We start from the raw sequence: 18273 nt of genomic DNA on the forward strand, positions 1-18273 counted from the left end.
GCAAAAGTCAACCCAAAAGGGACTGGCCCAAAGCAAGGCCTGAAAGTCGCCACAAGACTAAAGCACCTTCTGGCCAGGACCCATGGAAAAGGGTCAGAAATGGCCAGACAAATCTGGGAGGAAAAGAGCACAATCAAAATCAATATAAACACTGCCATAGTCACCTCCCTACAGGTCTCTCACCCACATCTGCCTTAACCAGTCCAGGGTCACGAAAACAAGCACGGTTTCTTCATCACATGCTTGCTGCTCCATGTGGCTTCCTCAGGTCTCCTGGGTCTCCATCCTGCTTCATTCTCTTCTTCTTCTCCCTCGTCTTCTCTCCTTTTTTCTCAGCTCAGCTCCACCCTCCTTCTGGGTGGGGCAGGGAACCTGGAACTTCCCTTTTTCCTAGGGACCACTCTGTTACAGAATTCCTAGCTCCATTTTTCAGGTGAAAAAAAAAATCAACCTGAGAGATTAGCAAATTTCTGGCTGCAATATTGTTCCTTTCTAGCATAGTCTCCTTTGAGTGAACTTTCTTTAGTTACACCTGTTTTGTCCCGGCTTCTGTGACCGGCGGAGACAGGAAAGAAAGACGGAGGCAGAAAGGCTGAGCAAGCAGAGTTTATTGCTCCGAGGCAGCAGCTGAGATGGAGCCCCTAGAGTAGGGTCCGCAGCTACTGCCAACTCAGTTAGGGGGAAGGGTCTCTTATATAGGCCCTAAGCTCAGATTTCAAAGAGGTGACTCATCGCTGTGTCCTTGATGTGAGGCCCAGTTCGTTGTCACCTTCAACTAGTCCCATCCCGGATGCAAGGTCAGTTTATTACCACCTTATCAAGCTTGGATGCAAGGCTCAATTCTTTACCACCCTAATTCAATCCTTGTCAGTAAATCTTTAGTCACTCCCAACAACACCTAGTACCCCTTCTCGGCAGTCTCAGAAATTTCTTGATGAAAATTTCTAGAGCTGAATCACTTTTGGGAGTTCCCTGAAAGAATGTGATCTAAATGCTTGGGGGAACAGTTCCCTTGAGAACTGACTCTACTCCATTTAGAATCTTTTTTTTAACCTGTTGAATTATTTATCTGTTTCATGGGCTTGCAGATCATTTGGCTAGGGATCACCTCTCACCCCATCAGCCTTTGTCTTCACTGTGTACCTGAACTCCTCTAGGTAATGTTAGAAACTTCCTTATTACCTTGAATTTTTATGACCACAGAAATTATTGCAGGGGTTGTGAAGGCGCAACCCACCTATTTGCTTTTGCTAAGGAGCAACAATTTCAGATTTAGACACATGGTTGCCTCTCACTTTATCTTGGGATGGGGGTGGGGGGGCAGAAGTTAAAACCCACAGAGACTCCTTCATTGTGTTGTAAATATCTGTTGATTTCCTTTGCCTTCAACAATCCCAGCCACTAGTCTGGTTCTCAGGTGCTTGGTGCTATATGACAACACCGGGTTGGCTCGGACCCGACAGGTTTATGTGTGGGGGATCAGGGTGAGGCAAGTGCAGCGCCTAGAACACTCGATTTAAGAAAGCACGTGCAGAAACCTGCGCGTTCTCTCGCCTCACTCTGGTCGGGCTCTGGTGTTCTTAAGCATTTCTCATAACTCCGCCGCGTGAGAAAGCTCAGGGCCAGTTGACAGAGAGAATCACTGGCCCAACCCCCCCCCCCTCGGCCCCACCCCCACCCCCCGCGCCGGAGAACCCGGAGGACCTCACTGTCCTGTTACTCTGCTCGGTCTGGGAGGTGGATTTTCAGGTTACAGTGTACGCGTGTGGCCCAGTCGGGGTGCGGCACAGAGGGACCGTGTGTGCGTGCGTCTGGGTTAGGCGGGGCGGGTCCATATCCGGGTGGACTGGGTGGGTGGGGCCGCCCCTCCCTCCAAGTCCCGAGGTGGGTAGGGGGCAGGGGTGACGCGCGGAGATTCCCTTTTGCCCCTTCAGAGCCGAGAGGGGGCGGCAGAAGGAACGCGAAGGGTGACAGGGCGTGGATTCAGGGCGTGCCCACTCTGCGGATCGGTGCCCGGGGGCGCCCCCGGCCCCCGCGTCGGAGCGGCCGCTGGGCCGGGAAAGAAGCGGAGGAGGCATCGGAGGGCTGCTCACGAAACCGCCACCGGCTCGGAACTTGCCGTGGAAAGTAGTGCGGAGGGAGGGGCCCGGGCTGGGGCCGCGGCAGGAGGAGGGGCGGCCGCAGCTGCATCCAGCCCGCTTGGCTTCTTTCCCAGCTCTCCTTCGCCTCCTCCTCTTCCTCCTGTATGAGTCAGGCATTTCCCGGGGATTTGGAACAGCCACGCGCGGCCGGGGGCCCGAGGCCGTAGCAGCAGCAGTCGCCGCCGCTGCGCCAGGAGCTCCAGCGCTGCGGCCGCCACCGCGGCGGGCACCCGCGTCCCGGGCGCGCACGGACCATGGAGAGGGCGGCCCAGGGCGCAGACGGCGGGGGCAGCAATAGCAGCAGCCGCAGCAGCAGCCGCGCCACCTCGGCGGGCTCCTCGCCCTCCTGCTCCCTGGCGGGCCGGGGGGTCTCCAGCCGGTCGGTGGCGGCCGGGCTTGGCGGCGGGGGCAGCCGCAGCAGTCCGGGCTCGGTGGCTGCTAGCCCGTCCGGAGGAGGTGGCCGCAGGAAGGAGCCGGCGCTCGAGGGCGTGCTCAGCAAATACACCAACCTTCTCCAGGGCTGGCAGAACAGGTAACGCGCCCGCCGCCCGCGCCACTGCGCGCCCCTCCCGGCGCCGCTCAGTGTGTGTGAGTGTGTGCGCGCGCGATTGTGCCACTGGCAAACGGGGTGTTGCTTCCGCACGGGTGCCCTTCTTGCTTCCCTGTCCCTCTCCAGGTGGAATGACCAGCTCGGGGTGCGTAGTGACCCCACCCAGGACCGCACCACAGCGGCAGAGAGGGAAGCAAAAGCCCTGGGTTTTTGTCTGTGCTGGCACCTGCAGGGACTGGAGAAGCAAGAGGAACGCGCTGGTCCCCGGGCCGGGCCTGCTAGCGGCTTCCAGCACCCCTGAATAGCTGAGAAAGGGAGACAGAGGGGGCGTGCTTTACGCTTGGATGGATAAGCGTTAATACATCACGGCAATAATCCCTAACACAGTTAATGCGAAACTTTACATCACCAGTAACAGAAATCTGCCACTTAGCCTCTGTGCCTTCCTGCGAGCCTGCTACCCCCTCTGCAGTTGGTGGCTTGGCACCTCCATCACTGCAACAGAAGTTTAGTTTTCTTTTTCTTTACCGCCCACTCCCCCTTGGAAATGGGCAGTCTGCTACTTACATTACAGTGTCATTTTGTTATTATTTTATCTTGCCCCTTTAGGTGCCTTTTGAAGTTCTCTGCTCTTGTGCTCTCGCTGTTGGGAAGCCTAGTAATGGACACGTGTAAAGATGGGGATATTGTGTGAAGGAACTCCCAGGGCACTTGAGTTGGTGGTAGTGTTTGGACTAATGAGGCCAACTGGAAAGGAGCAGATGTGTGAAACGCCGCAGTTTATAGTTTTACTTTGGTTTTCTAAAATAAACCAGAAGGAAATACAAATGTCCATGCTACCACCGTGGGACTTTTTGAAGAGGTTGTTGAAATCTTTTGTCCTACCTTTAATACCCCTTAGATGTTAGGACCAGGGGCTCTTAAGGATGCTTGTGAGGTTTGAACTGCACTCTGCGAGCTCTTGCTGATCTCTGCTGGTTGGATTAGATTACCTGGCCATTTCTCCTTGTAGGTTGTTTGGAAATGTTTAGATTGCTTCCAGCTGAAACATGGAATCCAACCAGGAAGATGACTGCTTAAGTATGGGAACCAGTGTTTCTATCTTGATATTATAGGTAGAGAACGTTCCCAGCTGCCTGCGTTTCCTTGGAGATCTGCTACTATGTTAGTAGAAGTTGTACTTTTAAATCTTTTTATTTCTCAAAATATCCCCAGTGTCTGCTCTTGCCTTACCTTTTCCCTCTTCAGTTCTTGAAAGCTGAAAAAATAGGTAGTGTGTGAAAGATGAAAGAGACATGACACAATATGATTTGTCATCTTGGTAATTGTGTCTTGTTAATAGCACCTCAGGTTACCTTGTCAGTGACAGAATTTTATTTGTGTATTGGACAATCATTTTTAATACTTTTTCCCAAGTAGATTATGAGGCCAGCAGAGCTTTGCTCTGGATTACAGTTATTTTACTTGAGGATGGTATTTTTACCTGCAGTGTATATTAAAGGATTTATTCTTTATAGTGGATTTGGGAGGAATTGGAGTAACACGTGCTTTTTGAATAATTTTAAATCCACTGGGGTATTTTGGAGGCCAGATTGAGAAAAGGCAAACTTAATAAATAATAATAGCAGTAATAACACAAATACCTACATGATTGCAGGCTACAGAGGTGAAATGTGGTACTGTGTACACTACTGAGATTACATCTTTATTGAATTTGTTTATTGCAGTTTATAGCTGCCAGCTAATATTTATTCTTGCCACAGTAGACTCTCAGTGGTTGAAGTTATTTCCAACTGGAAAAGCTTCTCTCTTTTCTCATGACTAATGTTCAGTGTCAGAATCTGTGTCTTCCACCTCCTTGTCCTCTGAACTGTGGCTTAGGGTCCGTTTAGTGCACGCAGAAGCTGTTTGATGGCCATGTGTTTGCTACTTTTCTTTCACAAGTTTTCTTAGAAAGGGATCTAATAAAGGGACATCTAGATTTATGAAAAGGAAGAGGGAAGGCAGTAAACAGGGAAACCTTGAAAACACACTCAGTTGTTCATTACGGTATTTATTCAGGACCTACTGTGTGGCAGGCATTGTTTGGCTTGTCCTCACTATGCCAGTGAATAAAACACATGGGCATCTTCTCATGCTGTAACAGGCAGATGTGAATTGAAAAGTAAAAGGAGCCCACACTTCCCTAGTCCAGGGAATGCCTTAGTGCAAATAGGTGGAGTAAGCAATTCATGTTGCCTTCATTTGATGCCTCTTGGCATCCTCCGTGACAGTTTAAGTTGTCTGCTGGTAATGAAGAATCTCCTGCCCAAAGTTTTTGGTGAGTCTTCCTGGGCTACCTAACGCCCTTTACTAGCTCCCAGGATTTAACACCAGTCATCAAGTAGTAGTGTTTACTCTGGTGTCCCCTTTATCTCTGCAAGTTGTTGTAAAACTTTTATGTTAATACTCAGTATCAAATTCTACTGTGAGCTCCATCACTAAGCTCTTAGGAAGGCATTTTATGTCAGAACACAAATTAATGACATAAAGGTTATAGAAACTTGTTGTGGGACACTCAGGGGACACTCCCTGGGACACATGGCTCACTCTCTCTGCCCCAGAGAATGTGACATCATCAGACAGGGGGAAAATATGCACTGAGGGCTCTTTCATTATTATATTATAGTTCTCTAAAAAAATTTCAGATATAAATGGCATGGTATAGATTTTTAAGGATGATGTTAAAGAGTAAATGCATCTAAACAAACGGATAAAAACATTTCAGGAAGTGGCAATTGTTTACGAAGATGATAACAAGTTTTTTGAAAGATGAAGTGAAGGCAAGTATTCATGGAAATCTTTTTGTCTGAATGTAGTATCCTTATTGCTAGTCTCATTTTCCACTTTTTAAATATATTTATTATCTCATCCTTCACTTTTGTTCAATGTGTGGTTTTCTAATCTAGAGCACTACTGTTCCAGTCATCTTTCAGATTTTCATATGGAGTGAAGGGAGGACTGAACTCCAAGAGCTGGGGAGGCAGGCCAGTGCAGATCACAGGGCGCCTGGTAGACTGCAGGAACAGAGTTTAAGACGGTGTTCCTGTTGCCCAGAGGACTTTAGGCAGGGAGGTGCCACTGTGTGGTGTATGCTTTAAATAGTTTGCTCTGGCTAAGGTGCGGAGATGAGATTTTTCAAGGGGCAGGATTGGGAGGCGGAGACCAATTAGGAGCCCATCACAGTCATCTGGGCAAGTGAGGCTAGCTTTTTGGGCTGGAAGGACAAGAGCAATAGAGGAAAGAACTCATTTGGAATGGAAAGGACAGAAAGTACTAAGTGATTGGATGTGGCAGTGCGAGAAAGAGAGGGCTCAAGGAAAACTCATGTTTGTAGGCTTGAAAAACTGGTAGGTTGAGGTATCTGTGGTGGAGATGGGAGTCATAGGGGAAGAATGTGTGTGTGTGATGTGGGACAATCAATTTTCCCTGGGCTGTGTTCAGTTTGAGATGACACCTATTGATAGAAATTGGCAATGTTCAACTCTTCTTTGTTTTAGAGCTATTGAGCCTAAAATGCAACTCTGAGAAAGTAATTTCTTTTAAAGATTTTGTTTATTTATGAATCCAGAAATGGGATACAGGCCAGAGGTGCAGGGGCAAGAAGATTCACCAGAGACAGAGTGGGGATTGACAAAGTACATGGCTGAGGGGAGCAGTGGGGGAGACAGGAGAGGTCTGCTGTGCCATGTGGGTCACCTCTGAGATGGGGATCGAACTCGCACTGAAGTGGCCACGGCTTGGCTTAGCTTCTCAGTGTGGCACTCCAGGCCGCTGTGCCACCATGGAGGACCCTAAGAAAGTAATTTTTAATTGGATCCAGGAACTGGTGTTTAAATAGTTGAGGTGTTTAAATAGTTCATTGCCATCCACTTTTATGGTTTGAGAAAAGAAGACAGTGCCAATATGGACCCATTCTTCCTTTTTTGATGATTGGTGGCATTGAAAAAAGTAAAGTACTGAAAAGGAGATCTTCAGTAGGGTAAAAGAAACAAGCATTGGCACAAGGAAACTTCAGCCCATCAGTGAACATTTATTTAAAAAGTATGAGCGTGTGGACTCTGGGTCAAATCCCAACAGATACCAACATTTAGCACAAGAGTTACCTTGGGCCAGATTCTTAATTGCTCTGTGCTTCCATTTTCTCGTCCCTTAAATGGTAAAGAGGATGTTAGCCTTCTCATTAGTTGGCTGTGAGGATTAAAAGAAGATACTGGTGTATATGGACTGAGAATTGTGCAGTGCAGGATCCGGAGGAGTGGCTATTACTGGATCTTCAATTTGTCCCTTCTCAAATGGACTCTTTCTGGTCCATAAAATCCTTGGTTTTCTTACTTTCTGAATGCTGTAGTTGCTCTGGGGCCACTTTAACATAATTATAACAGTTCTTTGGAGAGGAGATGATGACTTCCTTTTTAAAGGGATCACGTTAAAACTGGAAGCCAAACATTGACATCTTTTTGGGAAGTAACTAAGTCCCCTTCTTCAACCTCTAGACGGGATCTCATTCCCTGCTTAATTTTACTCTATTAACACTTAACTCCCATTTGACATTCTCTGTATTTTACTTTTTTGTGTCTTGGCACTTCCTGTAACTCCCTGAAGGCATAGAATATTTTTGTCTGCCTTGCTCACTGCTCTACCTCAGGGGTTTAGATCACAATATAGTAAATAATAAGGGTTTGCTAATTTTATTGAATGAATAAGAAAACCAATGAGTGACAGAGGAGATCAAAACTAGTATTTAATTTGGCCCATGTTAGCTATTAATATTGGAATTCTTGTTTCTGTACCTGCTCATTGCCTTGTCCTCTGGTTACTGTGTTTATCACTTGCCCTGCTGTTTGCAACCCTTAGTCTTTGTTTCTGGCTTAGGGAGTACGACATTTCTTGTGCTGTGGTCACCCTGACCTGAGCAGCTTTCTGCAAACACCCAGTGTGGGCCTTTAGTGATCAAATATTCAGGGTTTATTTTTGCCTGCATCTGCTTTGAGAATGCAGAGTTTAGTCATTAGCCCTGATTTCCCAGGGCTTGGGGGCTCCTTTGCCCATTTAGCAGTCACTGGGGAGAGACTTAGTGTTGGGCCTTGTAGGTTTGGTCTTTTCTCCTTCCTGGCCCAAGGCCTGTCTTGTTACCCTGCTCCGCCAGACCCCCAAACAGGCCAAGAAGCATCCCAGCTTGGTCCCCCACTTTTTATTTGTGGGAGTCAGAGGGGCTGGAGCAGCACTGCATGTCTTGTGTCTGGCTCTGCTCAATCCAGGTGTCAGCTGGACAGAAAGAATAAACCAGAACCTGGAACAAATTGGGCCCCAGTGAGCAATACAAGTTCTACTCAGTGAATGTAGATGACTGCAGACTGAAGGAAGAACGTCCAGATGCCTAAATATTTCACTATGAATGTGCTGACAGTGGACTTCCAGAAACTCCACACAACTCCCGTTAACCAGGCAAGACTTCCCCTCTAGGACGGAAAGTCATGTTGGTGTATCATATTGGGTTTACACTGATTAATAAATACCTGAAACTTGGAAAGAAAAAAAAGTCATTGGGGCTTTAGATTAGCTTTTAGAACTACACTGAATTAAAATGCAGCTTTTTGAGTATGGTATTAATTTTACAGGCAATTGGTGCTCCATGTTTTATGTCTTGTCTCCATGTTCTTAGGAAGCATTCATACATCTTTGTCAATGTTGCCAGATTGTTCTGGGCCTGCACACTTAAATCCTTTAGGGACTCTAGGTTGCTTGATTGTCAGCAGTAATGAAGGGTTGGTTGCCTAGAGTATGAAACAGTTTATAATAGATTTACTCACTTATGGTTCAAAATATTTATTGAGCACTTGCTTTGTGTTAACCACTTCCTATAGGATCTACACCTTCCTCCCCATTTTGAGGAGATTTTGCCAAATGGTTACCATGGTTTTCCTTGGTTAGTAGGATTATGGGTTTCCATTTTTTCTCACCTAAGGTAAAGTTACGTTTTCTTTGCAGTTTGAAAAAAATTATTGAGAAAAAGAGGAGCTGTGTGTGCATTTTTACGTCATCTCAGAATAACGGATTTTTTTTTTTTAGAGATATATTTATACATACAAGAACTGGGATGTAGGGCAGAGGTGCAGAGAGACAGAGTGGGGTGCAGAGTAGGCAGATCCACTGAAATATACTGCTGAGGGGAGCAGTGGGAAAGACATGAGAAGTCTGTTGCGCTATGTTGATTCTGGAGACCTCCCTGGCCAGGGATTGAACTTGTGCTACATTGGCTGGCAGTAGTTTTAAGCACCGAGACTTCAACTTCTGGGCCGCTGGGGATACCCCTGAGTAACTGAGTTTTATTAAGTAAATTTGATGGCTCACCTGTGTTCAAAGGTATACAATTTGCAAGTGTATATAGTTCAGTGATTTTAAATAAACAGAGCACAGAAGGAAGAAAGAACAGCCACTCCACCCCATCCTCTTCTGGCACAAACCCACAAAGTTTGTACGTTTACTGCTCTGGCCTTCTCCTAGATTAATTAGGCCTCTTTTTTATTTTCTTCATTGAGGTAACGTTAGTTTACAACACTGTATTGGACTCAGAGAAGTAGGTTCACACCTCCTCGGATGCATGTCACCACAGCACCCCGCCATCTCAGCACTCTAGAATCTAACCCTAGGCCATTAGGCCCCTCTCTGGTGCGTTCCTACCTCCACTCTCCCTCCCCCTCAAGTAGCCTCAATTCTGCAATTCTATTACTAGCATTTGTTTTGTTTGATTTAGTTTTGTCAACCTTGTTTTTCTTCTCTCTCTTATATGTATATCTATCCATAGACATAGGTACACAGTATAGATACAGATATGTATGTTCCTCATCCGAGTGAGATTACCTGGTATTTACCTTTCTCCTTCCAGTTTAGTTACACCTCTTTCTGAACTTCATGATATAGTGTATGATCTTTTGTGTCTGGCTTCTTTATTTTTGTGAACTTTTTCTTTTGCTCTGTGTAGTTAGGGTTCGTTTGTTCTCACTGCTGTTTGTATTCTATTGTGTGAATCTGTTAAACACATTTATGTTGTGGTAGATTGATACTTGAATCCTTCCCAGTTTTTGTCTTATGAATAGCAAGCACTGTTGTGAAATTTATGGATGTGTGTTTTGGAGAACACATGTATGCATTTCTGTAGGTATATAGGTAGGAGTGGAAATGATGGGTTTATGATGTTTGCAGATATCAAGCTGATTAGATATTGTTGGAGAGTTGTCCTAGGTAGTTGTATCTATTAGTGTTCCTAGCAGAAGTGAATGAGAATTTTGGTGCACCATATTTTCAACCATACTTGGTATTGTCTGTTGTTTTTATTTTAATTTTCCTAGGGGATGTGTGGTGGTATCTTTGTGATTTTAATTTGCCTTTTCCTCATGACTGATGAAGTTTAATATTTTTTCATGTGCCAATTGCTCACTTGGATGTCATGCTTTAAAAGATTAATGCTAAGTAGGGCCATTGCCCATGTAAAGATTTGGGTATCAGCCTTTTTCTTATTGATTTCTAAGAGCTTTTAATATATATTATGGATTTGAATCTGTCAATTGGTACTTGTACCTATCACACAGCTACTGCATATATAAAGCAGATACTTTCACTTTTTGGTTTGCCATTTGTCATCTTTTGCTGGTATTTTACAAACAGAAACTCTGAACTAAAAAAAAAATTTATTCATGCATAGAGAACTAGGGTACAGGCCAGAGGTGCAGGGGTGGTGAGAGGATTCACCAGAGACAGAGTGGGGAGCAGAACAGGCCAACTGACAAAGTACACTGCTGAGGGGAGCAGCGGGCATGTCAGGAGAGGTCTGCCGCACCATGTGGGTCACCTCCGGGCTGGAGACTGAACTCATGCTGCAGTGATTTTTAGCTTCTTAGTGCTGTGCTTTAACCTGCTGCGCCACCAGGGAGGGCCCCAAACTCTGAATTTTAATGCAGTCATATTTTTCAATGTATTCTCTTGATGATATGTTGAATCCTATTTCAGAAATCTTTCTTTACCCACCCCAAGGCTGTGAGAATGTTCTCTGATACTTTCTTTCAGAAAACCAATAATTTTTACCGATTTGAATACTTAGAAGTTTGTTTCAATATTTGGGAAAGTGAGCTGGTGTGAGAAGCTTTAGTGGGTGTATGGCTTCTAGTTTGTATTATTTCCCTTGGCTGTTATAACAGCTAACAACAAATTTGCTAGCTTAAGATATCAGATTTATATTCTCAGGTTCTGGAGACCTTAGGTCTGAAGTCATCTTCATTGGACCAAAATATGGTGGTGGCAGGATTGTGCTCTCCTGGATACTCTAATGGAAGATTCATTTCTGGCTTCTTCCAGCTTCTGGTGGCTGTTGGCTTGGTTGATAACTGCACTGCCTTTGTCTTCATGTGCGTATTGAGTCTCTCTCTGCCTCCTTCCTTGATTGCACTGAGGGCTCACCCAGATGATCTGTGATCAACCTCCATCTCAGAATCCCTAATTCAGTCACACCTTGGTCATATGCTAACTAACATCTTTACCCTAAAAGGTAACTTTCACAGGTCCCAGGGGTTAGCATCTCTTGGGGGAGAGAAGGAGGGTGACAGTCACAGCCTCCCAAACAGTCATGGTTCTAAGGTAGTTCTTAGGATACCTGTCTCCATTCCCATCCACCTTTCCCACCCTTCAGTGGTACCATGGCTACAGAAATCTGTCTCACGGAAGGGTGCAGGCTATTGCCCAAGGGCTGTAAGTGGGCTTGTAAGGAAGAGTTGATGTACTCATTCATCTCTGTCTACTAGACAGGCCCTTGGGCAAATGTAAGGTAGGTAATATTGGCAGGAAGATTGTTTCTAATGCCAGTGAATAAACCTAATTTCCTTGAATGAGAAAAACAGAATTTCTTTGGTGTTTCTTTCAAATAATCTCGAATAACCAGTTGTGGAAGTACACATGTAATAATCAGTGTTTCACATTTTATTGTCAGAATGACTCATTAGCCTGCGGATGTTTTAGAAAAGGTGTAATTAACATGCAAAAAAAATGTACAGGTCTCAGGTGTTCTTTAGTGGATTTTGACAACCGCTTACCGCAGTTCCAAAAGAGGCAGAATGTTTCATTCCCTCAGGAAGTTTACTTGTGCTTATTTCCAGCGGATTCCTCTTCACCCACAATCCCTTTCTGATTGTTACCACCATAATTTAGCTTTATTCTGTTCTCGGGTTTCATATAAATTAAGCCATCCTGATCTGCCATTCTTTGTAGACTCTGCTGTTTAGCTCAGCCTAATGTTCTAAGGTGTGTCCATGTGGCTATGCGTGTAAGTAGTGCACAATTTATTGGGTATTAAGTAGCATCGACTTCTGTGAATTTCATTAGCCATTCGCCTGTGGACATTTAGGTGGTTTCCAGTTTTGGCTATTAGAAATAAGCCGCTGTTTGTGTAAAAGGGTAGATATATGCTTTCATTGCTCTTGGGTGAATACCTGGCCCTGGAGTTTCAGGGTATCATAGGATACAGGTGCATGTAGACATTCCCCATGAATTTTCTAGAGTAGCTGAACCAGTTCAAATAAGCAGATTGGTTGCTTCCCCTCTCTGCCTACTTGGGCGTTGCTCTCGGGGAGCTTCTGGAAAACTCTGGAAAGCTTCTGCCTCTTTCTCATGTGAGTTGCATGGTGTCCAGAGGGGCAGTCTGAGGGGCTGGTAAAGTCTGGAGACTTCCTCACTCTTTCAACATGGCTGCCTTGATGTGCCAGACATTGTGCGGGTCACGTAACTCTTTAGGCCTTGGTTTCTCGTCTGTAAAATGATGCTAACCCTGTAGTGTTCTTCTGAGGCAGCTACAAGCACTGACCCCAGCAGAGAGCTCAGCACACAGTAGGTCTTCTGTGGAACCTACTGGAACTTTGTATTTCAGATAGAGTGATAGGAACTTGGATACTCATGACTGGCTGGTGGTCAGATGAGACCCAGCCTTAGCACTTAGGCAGGATTTCTTCCTCCTAGAGGGGGCTCAAGTGGTGAATTATTTGATTTGCATAGTGAACGATCATCTCCATTTACAGCTCAACCTGTGATTCCACAGAGTCTGTTAAAGTGGAAGGTTTTTGAAATGTCTGGGAAGAAGGGAGAGATGAGCACCTTTGTGTCCTGAAAGGAGGATTGAAATGATTATGCCGGAAATGTGGGAGGCTTTTTGCAGCTCTGCCTGGCTCCTGACTGATGCGATTTGGGGCCAGGCCAAGACTGAATGAGAAAGAAAATCATCCAGAATTTGATTTTTGATAACCCAGGCTGCATGGAATACGGTCACAACCCAGAAAGAAAGTGCTGTATTTGTGCCTCATGCCATGCTGTCAATACTAATGATGAAATTAGGAAACACTGTGTGCAGCCTTGTTGCAAGTCTGTTCTTTGAAGGTCAAAGAGAGCTTTTGAGCCATAAATAACTTTACCTTATTGTAGTTTTTAGGGAGCTCTTTGTTTTAATGTGGTCTAGTCACTTTCTATAAATATTTGGATGAAACTATAACAAGTTGAAATGTGACCAACATCAGTTTTTAATAACTGTCTTCCAGGATGTGTTAAGTGTTTATCGGCAATGCCGGTCATGGGACTAGTGACTAGGAGACTGGTGTTGGGGGTTGGGCACCTGCCTTTTAATGGAGTTCAGCTTCTCCCCAACAGGGGTGTCACTGGGGGCTCTGTTCAGGGGAGTGCAGTGGATTAGGTGATGGTTACAGTGGACCCTCCCCTTGCCTGTGGTCGTCACCCCACCAGAACCGGGGTGGGCAGCTGACGACGCCAGGAAAACCACAAGACAGTGCTCCTGGGCTCTTTGGTTGTTAAGTGGAATCTGGACAGAATTGGGAAACATTCCAAGTCCTGAGTGAGCTGGCAGCAGCCCCCAGACACACTCCTCTTAGCTGCTAATGAGGCCTGGTGGAATGCTCATGTCCCGCATATTTGTTGAATACCTTTTGTGTCTGTGCCAAGTACCATGTGAGATGTGGGAGACACAAGAAGAAAAAGCATAGGCCCTGTCTTAAGGAGCTGACAGTCTAAGCCATGGGTGGGCACATTTTTTTTTTTTTTAACATAGGGCCAGAGAGTTGATGTTCTAGGCTCTGTGGGTTACATAGGCTCCATGGCAACTATTCAACTCCTCATTGTAAACAAATAGTTGTTTCTATGTCCCAGGACAGCTTTTACAAAAACAAGCAGTGAGCTGCATTTAGACTGGTGAGTTGACTTGCTACCTACGTGACCCTGGACTAGCGTTTCACCTCTCTGTACTCAGTTTCGTTATCTGCAAAATGGGGATTGTTGGGATCAACCGAGAAGCAGCTTAGGCTTCAGGCAGGGACTGCCACATAGAGAGCAGTTGGAAACAAGCTGCTGTCACGATGGGTTGTGGAGCTCGGGGTCAGAGCTGGAGAGGAAGCAGCATGAAGAGCGACCACTTCTCCACCTGGAGGCAAAGTGGCAGATGTGGGAAGATATCAGATGCCGAAGAGCTGGCTTCACCATGCAGATGACAGCTTGGAGGGCTTCCCTGGTAGAGGGCTCTGGGACAGAGGTCTGAGGGCATGGAAGCAGATAAGTTTGGTATGCCTGGAATGAAGGTCATATGTGGGGTGTGACCAGAGAGGAGTCAGAGGTCGACCAGGCTGTGAAAGGTACACCATAAAGGAGCTTGTAAACCACTGAGAACACAGACTGTACACCACCAGTGTTCCTGGAGGGAAAGGCATGCATTTGTGGGTCCAGGAGCATCAGTCACTATGTGTGAACCATTACATTGAGGGGCATTGTGGCAGTTCTCTCTATTCTCCCTTCTATTGTCATAGGACATGGTTGTCCTAGGTAATGCTATATTTATACCCCTCTTCCCCCTTGGACCTGGGGATGGTTGTGTAATTATTCTGGATATAAGCAGAGCTGTTATGCAGCAGTTTCCGGGAATCTTCTCTGCAGGCTCCCTTGTTTTTTGCCTTTCCTCTTGGAATGGAGGCATTGGTGGCTGGTGTTCCTGCAGCTGTCTTGAGCCTTTGTGATGACTGGGATGAAGGCCATCAGCAAAGAGGAAACCTGGCCTCTGAGGACTTGGTTGATCAGAGTCACTCCACACATCTTGAGTTGCCCGCCTCCCGAATTTTCCAAGATGGCAGGGGAGGAATTAAACCTCTTTTTAAAACTACTATCCATAGTCAAATGAACCTAACTAATGCAGGCAAAACCTCTAGTTTACCTATCCAGAAACTGAAGCGTGGCGTGGCTTAGGTTGCACAGAGTAAGCTGTGGAGCCAGTTTTGCACCTGATCCCAAAGCAAGTTTTTTTTTTTTCTGCTGCTCTGGAAAGAGCCTGGAGATCTGCCTTTCATGTCATAGATGAGATCACAGAGGCCTTTGTCTGTGTGTCAGCCAGCACCTGTTCCTTCCACTGCAAGGTGGTCATTATTCTTGTGTCCCTTACTTTTGCTCTGCCTTGACCTTGCCAAAGAAGGGGCTCCCTATTTTAGTGAGTGATTTTATAGCTTTCACTTGGGCAGAATCTCTAGCTGTAGGTCCTTGATGTCTGGTGGACTTTTCCTCCTCAGAAACCCTTGCTGTTTTAGGGCCATATCTCTAGAGCTTTCAGAACTTTGCTCCTTGCTGTGGTGAGGGCTGGCCCTTCTAATGACTTTCCTCGCCAGTGCTGTCTTTCCTTCACTTGGACTTTTACGGCTGCCAGAGGCTCTTTGGCCTTATGACTCTTTGTAAGAATTGACAGATGAATTTTGATTACCTGGAGGCCTCCCAATTCATTAAATGCAGAGTGTGGGTCTGCTCTTTGGCTGAAATTGGGTCACACTTTCACAGAATGCACTTGGCTTTTGGGATTCTTGTGTATCTGAGTTGCATCCTTTTACTAATACCTTACAATGGGCCTTCGGACCCCCATGGGCTAACCACACAGTACAGAACTTTTCAGGTGCATTTTTCAGCTGACTCATGTAGTGGGTCCTAGAGTGTTGACCAGGGCAAAAGCCAGTTTATTTGATAAGTGCTGTGAGAGAACACTGTCACATTTATTAAGAAGCATTTCATATTTGTGTTAATCTTTGTATTAGCACAACTAATTTTTATTAGCCTGGTTTCTGTATACTGTGTGTGTGTTTCTCTTTAATGAGAAGTCTGCAGTTGATACCTTAGCCCAAAGCATATGGAAACAATTGATAGCTGAATCTGAGTCAGCTGTACTGAAATTTTTCTGTAAAACCAGTTTTCATGACTCCTTTGGAGTCGGCTGAGATGCTGGAAAATGATCTTAATAAACCTAAACTCCACAACTTTGCCTCATGTTCAGTTACAAGGCAGTCATTCCTACGGAGCCTATATAAAGATATATGTCAGCAAATTGGTGTAGTAGAGAGGGGAACTCGTGTCTGTGAAACCAAATTTTGGTCTGGATGAAGTGGTGTTTCAAACAAAAGCAAAGCATGACCTAACTTGGAAGAGACTAAAATGCAATTTGTGTCATGGAATTGTTTGAATTTCTGTTTATCTAACGCACTGTTTCCTTTTCCTTTCTAGCATTGTAGAAAAGTTATTGGTATTTTTAGTGTTTTGTTTGTTTCCTTTTTCTGTTTTGCTTTGTTTCTTAGACTGTAATTATAAATTCCTTTGTAACATTACAGATAAGATATATATTTTGTAACAGCTAGATTACTGACCTGATACTTTCTTTTCAAGACTTATTCTTTTTTTTTTTTTTTTTAAGATTTACTTATTTTTTTTAAGATTTATTTACATTCAGAACTGGGGTACAGGCCAGAGGAGTAGGGGTGGTGAGAGGATTCACCAGAGATAGAGTGGGGAACAGAGGTAGATCTACAAAGTGCACTGAGAGGATTCACCAGAGATAGAGTGGGGAACAGAGGTAGATCTACAAAGTACACTGCTGAGGGGAGCAGCTGGCAGGACAGGAGAGGTCTACTGCGCTCGTGTGGGTCAGTTCCTGGGGCTGGCATCGAACTAGTAGCTGAAGCAGCTTCTGCTAGCTTCGCTGTGCTTTAACCCGTTGCACCACCAGGGAGGGCCCTCTTTTCTAATAAATGCCATTACTATGTCAAATGGAAATTTTTATATGCTTTGTAAATCATAGGGCTGGATCTGTGTTAATTATTTGCTCTTATTGTTTGTAAACTGGTTCATTTGGGGGTAACTTAGTCTCAGATCATATTGGCAACTTTTTTCAAATACTTTAGGGAAAATTGTGTATATGTAGACAAAAAAAGTGTTGCGTTTAGTAAACTGTTAATAGCTCATGGATAATAGTTCTTTGTTACAATTTTTATGACTTCAGTAAATTTTGAAATCATGTTATAATTTTTAATATAAAAATTTTTTGGCCTTTCTTTAAAAAAAGCCTTGGTGCATTTAGGACATTCTTGTTGGCTAAATAGAGTAGATAGTAACGTACTAATGAAAAGACTCAGGTCTCCTTTTCTCTAGTCTTTTAAAGTAACCGGTCAGGAAGCCATGCTGTAATCTTCATGCAGACGGGTGGGGGGGAGATGCCCCAGGAATATAGATATAAAGGACTTGTAGACAGTTCTACCAGATACCAACTGTGATGAAGTTGGTGGCATCTGTTGGTGTCTATGAAGACCTGACCAGTACAGTACGTAGCTAACGCTGTTTTATTTGCAGCCTATGAACATAACATTAAACCAAAGGCTTGGCAGATTTGTGTCTGTTGTTTCTCTGTTTCATCTTATATGAATGTCAGCTGGTTCTGTCACCTGTACATGGGATGGAACAGGAAATGTATTGCTTGTTCCCTCTGACTCCAGCATGGGAAAATTAGTTAATTATCATTTGTAAGTCCTTTCAAACCTACAGCTTTGTAATGTAATTCTTTCATCTAGAATGATGGTGACACTTCTTCTAAATTGGTTGCAAAAGCTTTGTTCAATAAAGAGACCAGAGGGGTTGTGTTGTGGGAATTTTTGTGTGAAGATGGGCTGAATTCTTGGGGCCAGCCCTGAACTCTACTCGACGAAGGTTTGGGGAGTGGAGTTTGGTTCAAATACTTGCTTGCAGCGCCATAGTGGAGATGTTTTGTTACTGAACCGTATTTTAGTGTTCTTCGGAAGCTAAGTCACATGATGCTCTTTCTTGAGGGAGAAATCAGGTATGCAGGATTTTGCTCTCTCAGGGTACCAATTGTCCTTTCTTCTTTCTCTGATACACCAGTGTGTGCTATTCACGGAGACCTGGCCATGTGAGCTGGCACACTGATGGGGCGGAGTAGTGGTCAGCAACAGGAGCTCCCTCCTGGGCGAGACACCTGGTGGGCTCATCAAAAAAGTTCAGATTTGGCCCTCCCTGGTGGTGCAGCAGGTTAAAGCACAGCACTAAGAAGCTAAAGCCACTGCAGCATGAGTTCAATCCCCGCCCTGGTGGTGACCCACATGGTGTGGCAGACCTCTCCTGACCTGCCCGCTGCTCCCCTCAGCAGTGTACTTAGTCAGTTGGCCTGTTCTGCTCCCCACTCTA

General features: G+C 45.1%; 1 protein-coding gene across 2 annotated transcripts in view; it reads left to right on the forward strand.

Annotated features, from left to right (window-relative positions):
- The first annotated feature begins 1708 nt into the window (after nucleotides 1-1708).
- OSBPL10 (oxysterol binding protein-like 10) overlaps nucleotides 1709-18273 on the forward strand; it is a 221625-nt gene continuing 205060 nt past the window's right edge. For both annotated transcript variants that reach the window (XM_012720407.1, XM_004676357.2), the window contains exon 1: nucleotides 1709-2673. In XM_012720407.1, coding sequence (XP_012575861.1) covers nucleotides 2396-2673 — 278 coding nt within the window. In that variant the 5' untranslated portion in view covers nucleotides 1709-2395. The remainder of the gene's footprint in view (nucleotides 2674-18273) is intronic.

The sequence above is a fragment of the Condylura cristata genome, unplaced genomic scaffold (assembly GCF_000260355.1).
Source record: "Condylura cristata isolate star-nosed mole 26May11 unplaced genomic scaffold, ConCri1.0 scaffold00004, whole genome shotgun sequence".
NCBI classification, from domain to species: Eukaryota; Metazoa; Chordata; class Mammalia; order Eulipotyphla; family Talpidae; genus Condylura; species Condylura cristata.